Source organism: Geotrypetes seraphini, chromosome 10 (assembly GCF_902459505.1).
Source record: "Geotrypetes seraphini chromosome 10, aGeoSer1.1, whole genome shotgun sequence".
NCBI classification, from domain to species: domain Eukaryota; kingdom Metazoa; phylum Chordata; class Amphibia; order Gymnophiona; family Dermophiidae; genus Geotrypetes; species Geotrypetes seraphini.
This window is the reverse complement of record NC_047093.1, coordinates 3,935,381-3,947,901: the sequence shown is the minus strand read 5'-3', so window position 1 is coordinate 3,947,901 and position 12,521 is coordinate 3,935,381. Positions and strand designations below refer to the sequence as shown.

At 42.0% G+C, this 12,521-nt stretch overlaps 1 protein-coding gene across 2 annotated transcripts in view; it reads left to right on the top strand.

Annotated features, from left to right (window-relative positions):
• Positions 1–12,521, top strand: part of DNAH17 (dynein axonemal heavy chain 17) — a 954,442-nt gene that overhangs the window by 691,759 nt on the left and 250,162 nt on the right. For both annotated transcript variants that reach the window (XM_033960179.1, XM_033960181.1), the window contains one exon: positions 7,013–7,177. In XM_033960179.1, coding sequence (XP_033816070.1) covers positions 7,013–7,177 — 165 coding nt within the window. The remainder of the gene's footprint in view (positions 1–7,012; positions 7,178–12,521) is intronic.

Sequence of the window (12,521 nt, the reverse complement as noted above, 5' to 3'; positions counted from 1 at the left end):
TTATAGTGTTTTAGCTCTACTTGTGATGTATACTTATTTCTTACTTTGTTTTTCAGCTTTCTCCAATATGTTGTACATTTTCAAGTTTCAAGTTTATTAGTGTTTTTGATTAATCGCTTAATCACAATTCAAAGCGATGAACAGAAATAATAAACATTAAAATTACAATATTAAGGGGTAATACAATATTAAACATAGACTTAAAATCAAACAAGACTATTAACAAACTTCACAGACAAGAAAAAGGGGAAAAAAGGAAATTGAACTACAAAATATTATAAATAGAATAGTTAGAGAAAAAAACACAAGGTAGGGGATGTAAAATTATCATAATCAAAATCAACACAATTAATAAATCCAAGAGGGAAAACTATCACTCAAAAGCATCTTTAAAATGAAATGTTTTTAAATTAGTCTTAAATTTATCGAGGTTGTGTTCTTCTCTCAAATAGATAGGAAGAGAGTTCCAGACTTGAGGAGCTGTAACGGAAAAAATGAATTGTCATCTAGTATTGATGATCTTGAGAGAAGGAATTGTCAATAGATGTTGTTCGCTTGACCGTAATATTCTATTTGAGGAGTAAGGAATTAATAATTTGAAAATAAATGCAGGAGTTTTATAGAGTAAGGATTTGAAAGTAAGTAAGCATAATTTATAAGTTATTCTATGAGATACCGGAAGCCAATGGGCATTCTTAAGAAGTGGTGTTACATGATCGAATTTCTTTGTTTTTGTAATAAGCTTAATGGAAGTATTTTGTATAATTTGTAGTCGTCTAATTTCACTTTGTGCAATTCCTTTAAAAAGGGCGTTACAATAATCGATTTTGGAAATCACTAAAGAGTGGATAAGAATGTTGAGTGATTTAGGGCAGAGGTATTACGAAAGGGATCGAATTTGACGAAGTCTATAAAAAGATGATTTAACAATACTACCAATATGATCATGAAAAGTTAGTTTATTATCAAAAATCACTCCTAGAATTTTAATAGTGTTAACCGATTGCAAGGGAATATTTTTTAAAGAAATAGGAGCAATAAGTTTAGGAGTTTCTTTCCATGGGAAAAGCATCGTCTTTGTTTTTTCAATATTAAAAGCTAACCTATTAGTATCTAACCATTGATAAATTTGTTCAAGTTTTTTATTAATCGCTATGATATCCAAAGTATTACTGGGATCCAAAGGATGTAAGAGCTGAATGTCATCAGCATATGCGTATACATGAAAACCTATGGATTGACACACAGTCATCAAAGGGGCAAGAAAGATATTGAAAAGTAGTGGGGAAAGAATAGACCCTTGAGGAATACCATGAGAAATTAGTGAACTTTTGGAGTTTGAATCATTAAAAGAAACAGTAGAAGTACGATCTGAGAAATAAGATACAAACCAGGAGAAGACTTGATCAGTGATACCAATGGAATAAAGTCTGTCTAATAGAAGCTGATGATCAATAGTGTCAAAGGCCGCAGAAAGGTCAATGGAAATAAGTAAGACCGATTGGTGATGATCTAGAAAATAATGTATTGAAGTAGACAAACCAATCAACGAATGTTCGGTACTATGATGATGTCTGAACCCTGTTTGGTTCGGATGTAGAACGTTTGTTTTTTCAACAAATTCAGAGATTTGATTAAAGACAACCTTTTCTGTCAACTTTGCCAAAAAAGGAATATTTGTTATTGGTCTATAATTGGATATTTCTTCTGGACTAGTCTTATGATCTTTAATAATGGGTCGAATAATGGATTTTTTCCAGATTTTTGGCATAGTACTTTGAGTTAGACTTTCGTTTACTAATATTAAAATGAAAGGACCAAAAATCTCAATTTTTTTTTAAGAATAAAGGGGGGAATTAAATCTGCCTTAGTACCCTTAATATTGATAGACTTAATTATAGATTCTAATTCTTTAAGATTAGGTATATTAAATTGAGCACATGTAGAATATGATAGCCTTGCAACAGATTGATCATGATCAATTATAGGTTGCTGTTTAATTGTGAAAGATTTCCTAATGTTCCTAATTTTTTCAATGAAATAGTCCGCAAGATCCTGAGCAGTGGGTAATGAGTTAGAAGTTTGTGTTTGCTGCTTGTTTAAAGAAGTTATTGAATTTAGTAAGGCATAAAGAACTGATGGATTTTTGGCTTTCAAGATTTTTCCAGAATAAAATTTTGCTTTTGTTTGATTGATTTTTGATTTATAGGATTTGGCATGATCTTTAAATAGTTGAGTATTTACCTGTGTTTTATTTTTCCTCCATTTGCGTTCTAGCGATCTAAGTTGTTTTTTCATAAAAGCAAGTTCGGCTGTATACCATGGATTCTGAATTCTTCATGCAGAGATAATTTTAGTTTGTAATGGAGCAAGCTCATCTAATAAAGAATTTATGGAAGAGACCCATTGAATTAATAGGTCTTCCACCTTAGTGTTTTTTGAATCAGAAAAGTCAAGTTTGAATGATGAACTAATTAAATCAAGAGAGAGACTATTAAAATCCCTAATTCTTAGTGTGCGATGATCAATACGAAACTTATTATGAGGAATGGAATATGTAATAGAAATTAGAAAGTGGTCCGACCATGGAACTGGCAAACAAGAGTTTATAGAATAGTTTGAGATTGATGAACTAGGTATTATGGCTATGTCTATTGTATGACCTGCTTGATGAGTTGGCAGTGTTAATAGAGGGCATAGATCTAAGTGGTTAATTTGGGATAGTATAGATTTAGTATAGTTGTTATTGGGGTCATCAAAATGAATGTTGAAGTCTCCCAATATCAGTGGGTTTAAAGTAGAAGAACCAAAGTCAAAGAGAAGAGAATGCAAATGATTAAGAGTTTCAGTATTAATAGGTGGTGGTATATATAGTAACAGTACATCTGTTCTAGGCCTAGTTTGAATTGAAAATTGTAAATATTCAATATAAGAGTTTAAGGAAGAGTCAACTTTATCTATCAATAAGGAATCACGAAAAATGGTTTCCAAGCCTCCACCTCTTTTATGGCAACGATGCTGAAAAATGAAAGAAAAACCAGGGGGACACATGTAAGAGAGATATGCTTCCTCAAGCCATGTTTCAGTTAGACATAAAATATCAAAAGAATGTTGAATAATGAGATCTTTAAGAATATGGTATTTAGATTTAATGGAACGGACATTTATTATACCTATATTGAGATAAATGGCCTTTAAATCCGGGGAGGATGAATTTGAAGTAGAAGAATCAAGGGAAGATGAATTTAAAGTAGAGGAATATACCTGATGAGGACATAAAGGAATTTCCAGATGTTCATGGGGGCGTGTACCCTCCCCCGACTTACCTAGTTTAAAGCCCTACGAAGCAGGCGGGCTAGTCGGTGTCCAAAGGCGTGCTTACCCCTGCTGGTCAGATGGAGTCCGTCTGGTCCCTGAAGTCCTTGCAATGCCTCTCCATGGTTCAGGAATCCAAAATTCATTTCCCGGCACCATCCTTGAAGCCACTCGTTAGTCCTCAGTATATGCTCATCCCTGGCACTTCCTTTGCCTCTAACTGGGAGGATCGAGGAGAAGACCACCTGCGCTCCTGTCTGCTTCAGCCTCTCACCCAGGGCTCCAAAGTCTCTAGTTATGTTCTCCGGAGTGTTCTTAGCAGTGTCGTTTGTGCCAATGTGGATGAGGACCATGGGGAAGTGATCTTGGGGCTTGAGAAGCCTATCAAGACAGGCGGTGACATCTCGGACCCTGGCTCCAGGCAGACAGCAAACCTCCCTTGACTGCATATCCGGTCTGCAGATTGGTCTCTCGGTGTCCCTCAGCATAGAGTCCCCAATGACTATTACTCTGCGCTTCTTTGGGGGGAGCCGATCAGTTGTCCCCGGAGTTGGAGCCGTTTGCTGGACTACCTCCTGCTCCTTGTCGGCATCCTCCTGTTCCTTGTTGACATCTTCTACCTGTAGGATCTGGAATCTGTTCCTCAGGGTGAGTTGTGGGGTGGATGTAAAGCTGCCCTGTTGGTGAGAAAAAGAAGAAGAGGGTGAAGAGATTGAAAGAGAGGGGTGGGATCTCCGGTGTTTGCCCGTGGAGGAGGTCACCAGCTGCCAGGAGTCAGCGTCTCCAGCCATCTCCTGTACCCAATTGTTGGTTTCCAAACTGGTGATTTGGGTGTCTCGAGGAAGGACATGTCTTGGGCCAGCTTGGTGATTTGGGACAGCTCCTGGACGGCTCTGTCAATGTAGGCCTCATCCTCTCGGATGCTTCTCAGGCGTTTCACCTCCTCCCTGAGACTCCTAAGTTCCTGCATGATGTCTCTGTCTAGCTGGTCGACCTCCTCTATCTGTGTAGAGACTGTGGAGAACGGGGGGGGAGGGGGATAATCTCGGTCTGCACGGAGACCTCTGTCCACAGTCCTGGATCTCCTCCTTCTGCACGCATACCGTAGTCGCCCCCTGGGTCCCCCCAGTTACCAGACAGTTGGTCTTGATTGCAGACATGGCGCTTCTTGTTCTCCCTGCCATAACCAAGTTGTAGCTGAGGTCTGCCTGATAGTGAGTAAGTTAGAGAGTTAGAAGAAATATCTGTCTGTGAGTCAGAGTGAGAGATTGAAAGATCAGAGTGAGAGTTTGAAAGATTAGGGTATTTGAGAGGGTGTCTACTTGTGAGTCAGGGTGAAATTTTAGGATAAGGTTTAAAGAATAGAGTTTGAAAGATTAGGGTATTTGAGAGGGTGTCTACTTGTGAGTCAGGGTGAAATTTTAGGATAAGGTTTAAAGAATAGAGTTTGAAAGATTAGGGTATTTGAGAGGGTGTCTGCCTGTGGGTTAGGGTGAAAGTTTAGAATAAAGTTTAAAGAATAGGGTAAAGATTAGGCTCTTCTTAAGGCTCTTCGCAAAGGCGCTCTCACTAAGGCTTACAGACAACAATGGGAGAGAGGGTGGAACTCCAATAATTTTTAGAAAAAGATAACAATGATGGGTCACATAATAGGGAGGGGCTAAAAGCAGAAGCAACAATGTTTAAAAGAAAAAAAAAAAAGACCTACAAAAGTAAGTTTGATTAGTGAATTTTAATTTTCAAAAGCATCTGTAAAAAGAAATGTTTTCAAAAAACTTTTAAACTTATCTAGAGTGGATTCTCATGTAATATAGCCAGGCAAAGAATTCCATAATTGAGGCGCAGCTACTGAAAATATTTCTACTTGTCTCGTGCCGATAACTTTAAGAGATGGTACTGAGAAAAGGTTTTGGACAGAGGACTGCAGAATTCTGGATGGAATATAAGGGATCAGTAACCTGTCCAAAAAGGTAGGCAGATTAGATTGGCAGATCTTAAATGAAAGTAATGCTATTTTGTAGGTAATACAATAGGGTATTGGCAACCAATGAGCATTTTTAAAAGAGGTGTTACATGGTCGTACTTTTTTGAGTTTGTTATGATTTTTATTGCAATGCTTTGGATAAGTTGAAGTCTCCTTATTTGTTTTTGGGTGATGCCTTTTAGTAGAGAATTATAATAATTGAATTTCGAAATAACCAGAGAGTGGATAAGTACATTGAGTGCTGATGGTTCTATTACTTTTGCTAATGACCTGATCATGCGCAATTTATAAAAGCAGTTTTTCACTGTTTGAGTTCTGTGGTCTTGGTATGTTAATTTATGATCTATAATGACCCCGAGAACTTTTATGCTGCAGGGAAATATTGCCAATCTTAATTGGCTCTTGTAGTTTCTGATCTTCTTTCCAGGGGAAAAGCCTCAGTCATTCAGTGCCCCTTCATCTGGCCACGATGTCTGCCTATCATAGCCCAGTGGATGAGAAGCCAATCTCTCAGCAACCCGTAGTAACATGCTTCCTCAGAGGCCTCACCAATCTCCACCCTCCACTTTGAGCTTTCCTCACAGCCATCACTTCAGCACATAGAGTCAGTGAACTTCAAGCATTGGTGACCTGCTATCCTTAAACATAATTCTTCCCAAACTATGTGCAGTGATGCATGCACCCAAAGTTCCTGCCTAAGGTGGTTTCAGATTTCCACCTTAACCAGAGCATAATCCTACCATCCTCTGCATGCCACAACAGCAGAGTAACTGCTTCCATCATACCAATCAACTTTTCATCACTTACAACCCAGTCAACCTGGGCCAACCAGCTTCCAAATGAGCCATTTCCATGTGAATTTCTCTCAAGCCACTCCTGGCAGAATTGGAGTATGTGCAACAACTTCTTCAATGGCAAATTTTGATAGAGGACATCTGCAAGGCTGCAATCTGACCTTTCAATTTGAACAGTCTGTCCTCCGCAACTTTTGTGCAACTTAATCTAGGAACCGACTTTTCAAATTGATTGGGAGTGCTAAATCCAAAGGAAATTACCCCTCCCTGACACAACCAATGAGTTTTCTCAAATATTGGGGGTGCTCAAGCACCCAGAGAGCTGACTCTTATAACCACCAACCTGATACATGTTGTAGCTAGGGACTCACCAACAAGTGTGCCTGCATCTCTCCGAAGAAAGCAAAGTTTCTTACCTGTAATGGAGGTTCTTCCGTAGGCTGCAGGGGAATGCAGCCACCCTTACCCTCCCTCCTTCCCCAATATATATTTCCAGCTAGAGAAAAAATTGACAGGACAAGGAGAGGAGCCAAAAGCTAAGAGAGAGCACTGACACACACGATCAGTCTACGACTTCACCAACAAGAGAACCCATGTTACAGATAAGGAACCTGGGCAGAGATTTGAAACAAGAATGTATACCTGTGGTTTTCCTTCTTTGATCAAAGAACATAAGAATTGCCCTACTGGGACAGACCGAAGGTCCATCAAGCCCAGTATCCTGTTTCCAAAAGTGGCCAACCCAGGTCCTAGAACCTAGCTAGATCTCACACCTTCTGGGTGTGTTTGTAATTTAGCTAAAGGTAGGCATTTGTAGGAACCCCAGGTGTACGTTTAGTTAACAGGTCAATTTATCAAGCTAAATGGATTTGAAAAGTATGCTCTGTATTTTGCTGAGTAATTCTTTGCTTCTTTACAGGAATTTCCTGAAGATATCATCTTCGCACAGCCAAATATTTATTGCCACTTTGCCGAGGGAATTGGAGAACCCAAATATCTCCCAGTCCCTAATTGGCCATCTCTGAATAAGCTGCTGGAAGACGCTTTAGCCAGTTACAATGAGGTCAATGCAATTATTAACCTGGTGAGTTTTTAGACAGTTATAAAGGAGTTATTTATTTAAAATGTTTATAGCCTGCACTATATTGAGATTATAGGTGGGCTACATAATAAAATAAAACAAGACATTAAACATTTCACCTTATAATCCTCTAAAAACTATAAGAACTGATCATTAACCTAAAACCTTCTCAAAGGCCAATTCAACAAATAAGTCTTCAAATATTTTCTAAACTGTGAAACTAATGTCATCTCAAGCAAGTTCAAAGACAATCTATTCTGTAGGAATGCCCCACAATAAACACACACATGCAATCTTAGAGTCAAGAGGAGACGCCTCAAATGAATGGTCTCTCCCTCTTTTTATTGAGAATCATATCTCCATTAATTACTTAGTTAATGCTCTACAAGGTTATGATGTCATAATGCATTTACAGTGAGGATTAAACCATTGTTTATCTATATCATGTGTCTTAAGGCTACTATCTCACATGACATATGAATGCATAATAACAGTTACAATAAAGTGAATCCCAATGTGTACATTTCTGATATGTCTCAAATCTTACTATGGCATGTGACAGTCCAAAGGTTATAATGCATGCTTCTTAAGCTCTCTTGATTAGCCTTGCTCAGGCAAAGTCTGATTGTTGCCCATATAAGGGATGCTTAAACAAGATAAGAGAAAAAGGGTAAATGTTTGGTCAGGTTAATATATGGCAAGGGAGGGGGGAATGCCTCAGCCTTCTGCTCAAGGTGCAATCCTTGTCCTTGCTTAGAATGTATACGTGGCAGGAGGGAGAGGGAGAGGGAGAGGAAATGAGAAACAGGGCCTCCGAACCAAACCCAGGCCTAGATCCACACACAGGCACAGATCTGCACACAGGGCCTAGGTTGGTGTGCCGACCTGGCTTGCATTCAGAACCGCCTGCGTGTGCTCACTCTGCCTGTGTTCTGATGCCCTGGATCAGAACTTATCAGATCTCCATCCCTACACTATTCCAAAAGCATGCACTTCCTACCAGAATCATAGCAGCGTGATATCCAGGATACTAGTTCAGGAGATGTTCCACGGGATGAAAAGGCCTTTCATGAAGAAGAGAAGGCTTTCCATCCTGCTGTTTGTTAAAAAACTTGGACACAAAAGCTGTGTGCTATGATGAGCAGATACTTGAGTTTATTTTAAAGATGTATCCAGGGGAGAGAAGAGGAAAAACTCTTTAAAATCTCCTGACCTCCTCCCCCAGTGAGCAGGGCAGGCAGGAGAAAGTCAAGAGGCAGGCGATCAGGAGACAGAATCGGGAGCTGAGAGAGGAGAGTAAGAGGGGAACAGAGAAGCAGGGCAGGCAAGAGTGAGGGCCAGCGGTGAGAGATAGCTCTGCCCACCCCTCTGGCGTTAGCCAGGCACTGATCCGGAGCACCCCCTTAAAAGGGGAGGAGCTAACGGCGCTCAGCCGTTCGCCACACATCGAAGGCCAGCGTTAAAGGTGTTCGCCTCCCGAAAGCGAGGGGAACGAGACAAGGTAGTCCCCTTTCCCCTTTGTTATTTTTTCTTTATCTGGATCCCTTTTTGCGTACACTGCAGAGGGTTGACGATTTGATGGGCCTTCCGGAAGGGGATTCCCAACTGCGTGTTTTAGCGTTTGCAGATGATATGTTGTTGACTTTGTCTGATCCACAGCCCTCTTTGACTAGGGTGCTGGCTATTTTAGATGAGTTTAGTTTGTATTCTGGCTTAGTCCTCAACTATCAAAAATTGATGGTATTGCCTTTGTCCCGGGATGTCCCTCGTCATTGGAGGGGGGATTTCCCGTTACGCTGGGCGTCTGATTACTTGACCTATTTGGGAATTAAGATACCCATAGATCTCAAACGATTGTATTCATTGAATGTCCTGCCACTCTTGACTCTTACTCAACAAAAACTGCAAACCTGAAGGGACTTTCCTTTATCACTGATGGATAAAATAGCATTGTATAACATGGTGTTAGTGCCTCAATGGCTTTACGTTTTTCAAATGCTCCCAATCTTGTTGTCTACTAAACAAGATAAAGAGGTGGGGAAATATTTAACCTCCTACCTGTGGACTGGGAAAAGAGCAAGAATAGCTTTGTCTGTTTTAAAGCTTCCTAGAGCCCAGGGGGGGTTGGGACTGCATAGTCTTAGGATGTTTTCTCAGGCATGTCAAATGCGACATTTAAACTATTGGTTTCGGGGCACTTGTCATTTTTCGGCGACTGCCTCGGAACTTGTTCTGTACCATTTCAGTTATTTGTTGCATGCACAGCGTCTTCCCTGTGGACCTCCACCTGTTGGTGACCTACTTTTTAAACCTCTCCATCAGGTGTGGAGACACTTATGTAAGTCCCTGCATATCCCGCCCACAGCAACGGCCTACTTGCCCTTTCTGGACAATAAGGACTTTCCACCTGGGACCTCCCAGTTTCCTTTCTCGGTGTGGAGAAACACCAATACTCATTATATTTTTTCAGGTGGTTACCTCACAGGGCGCTCTGCCTTCCTTTGCAGTGATGCATACTGATTATAAATGGACTCCTGCTGACTGGTTGGCATACTCCCAGATGGCCTCTTATGTGCAATCTCTTCCGTGAGACAGACTTACTAATCAAGGTCAAGAGGCTCTCTCAGAGGCGTTATGTTTATCTGCTCAGACTCAGATTCCATTGAAATTTCATCTCAGTTTTCTTCGTGAGAGCCTGGGGACTATTTCTTATGATTTTTATGCAGCCAAATGGTCTGGGGACTTATCTTGCATGGTCACTGGCTTGCATATTCAGAATGGCTTAAAGAGAATTTTTGCTACTACACCTCAAGTGACTTTGATTGAACTGAACTACAAATTTTTTCTTCGACTCCATAGGTCCCCAGCTTACCTTCATCAAGCTAAATTTAGTCTCACGGATACTTGTCTCAAATGTAATCAACCCATGGGAACCTTAGGTCACCAATTTTGGGCCTGTCCTTTGGTTCAGGGCTTCTGGACCCAGTTGCAGCAACATATTACTTCCATGTGGCATCATGGCTACACTATCTGCCCTGAGATGCTTTTTACCTTGGAACATCTTCCTCGGGTGTCTCCGAAGGGATTCCGGGGTTTTTTGGGCTTGCTAGGCCATGGTGGTGATATTTTGATTCCTTGCTATTACACACATCTGGGGGGGAGGGGGTGAAAATGATAAAATTGTTCTTTCCGGCTATATGACTTTTCCTGTTCAGTACCTGTTTGATTTGCTTAGAAACATAGAAACATAGAAATAGACGGCAGATAAGGGCCACGGCCCATCTAGTCTGCCCACCGCAATGACCCTCCCCCACCTAACTCAGTGAATAGATCCCACGTGTCTATCCCATTTGGCCTTAAAATCAGGCACGCTGCTGGCCTCAGTGACCTGAAGTGGAAGACTATTCCAGCGATCAACCACTCTTTCAATGAAAAAGAATTTCCTGGTGTCACCGTGCAGTTTCCATCCCCTGATTTTCCACGGGTGCCCCCTGGTTGCCGTGGGACCCTTGAGAAGGAAGATATCTTCTTCCACTTCGATGCGGCCTGTGAGATACTTGAACGTCTCGATCATGTCTCCCCTCTCTCTGCGTTCCTCGAGTGAGTAGAGCTGTAATTTATCCAGCCTTTCCTCGTACGGGAGATCCTTGAGACCCGCGATCATCCGGGTGGCCATCTCTGGACCGACTCTAGTCTCAGCACATCCTTTTGGTAATGCGGCCTCCAGAATTGCACACAGTACTCCAGGTGTGGTCTCACCATGGATCTATACAATGGCATAATGACTTCAGGCTTACGGCTGACGAAACTCCTGCGTATGCAACCTATGATTTGTCTTGCTTTGGAAGAAGCTTGCTCCACTTGATTGGCAGCCTTCATGTCCTCACTGACGATCACCCCTAGGTCACGTTCTGCTTCAATTCTTGTTAGGATCTCGCCATTTAGGGTGTAAGTCTTGCATGGATTTTGGCTGCCCAGGTGCATGACTTTGCATTTTTTGGCACTGAAGCTGAGTTTCCAGGACCTAGACCAGCGCTCCAGTAGTAGTAGGTTGTGCATCATGTTGTCGGGCATTGAATTTTTGTCTGTTGTACTCTTGGCCACTACATTGCTTAGTTTGGCGTCATCGGCAAATAATGTTATTTTACCTCGGAGCCCTTCTGCTAAGTCCCTTATGTAGATGTTGAACAGGATCGGGCCCAGGACGGAGCCCTGTGGCACTCCACTGATCACCTCCGTTGTTTATGAGGGGGTGCCATTCACCACTACCCTCTGAAGCCTACCTTCAAGCCAGTTCCAAATCCATTTCGTCAACGTGTCGCCCAATCCTATAGAACTCATCTTGCTCAGCAACCTGCGGTGTGGTACATAGAAACATAGAAACAATAGACGGCAGATAAGGGCCCACGGCCCATCTAGTCTGCCCACCTTAATGTCCCTCCCCTACGTTTGCCCTGTGAATAGATCCCATGTGCCGATCCCATTTGGCCTTAAAATCAGGCACGCTGCTGGCCTCAATCACCTGTAGTGGAAGACTATTCCAGCGATCAACCACTCTTTCAGTGAAAAAGAATTTCCTGGTGTCACCTCGTAGTTTCCCACCCCTGATTTTCAACGGATGCCCTCTTGTTGTCGTGGGACCCTTGAAAAAGAAGATATCTTCCTCCGCCTCGATGCGGCCCGTAAGATACTTGAACGTCTCGATCATGTCCCCCCTCTCTCTGCGCTCCTCGAGCGAGTATAGCAGTAATTTGTCAAGCCGTTTTTCGTATGGTAGATCCTTGAGTCCCGAGACCATCCGGGTGGCCATTCTTTGCACCGACTCCAGTCTCAGCACATCCTTGCGATAATGCGGCCTCCAGAATTGCACACAGTATTCCAGGTGGGGCCTCACCATGGATCTATACAATGGCATAATGACTTCCGCCTTACGACTGACGAAACCCCTTCGTATGCAGCCCATGATTTGTCTTGCCTTGGACGAAGCCTGCTCCACTTGATTGGCAGACTTCATGTCCTCACTGACGATTACCCCCAAGTCTCGTTCTGCTACCGTTTTTGCTAGGATCTCGCCATTAAGGGTATAAGACTTGCATGGATTCTGGCTGCCCAGGTGCATAACTTTGCATTTTTTGGCATTGAAGTTGAGTTGCCATGTCCTAGACCATCGCTCCAGTAGGAGTAGGTCGTGCATCATGTTGTCGGGCACTGAATCTTCGTCTGTTGTGCATTTGCCCACTACATTACTCAGTTTGGCGTCATCGGCGAATAATGTTATTTTACCTCGAAGCCCTTCTGCCAAGTCTCTTATAAAGATGTTGAATAGGATTGGGCCCAAGACTGAGCC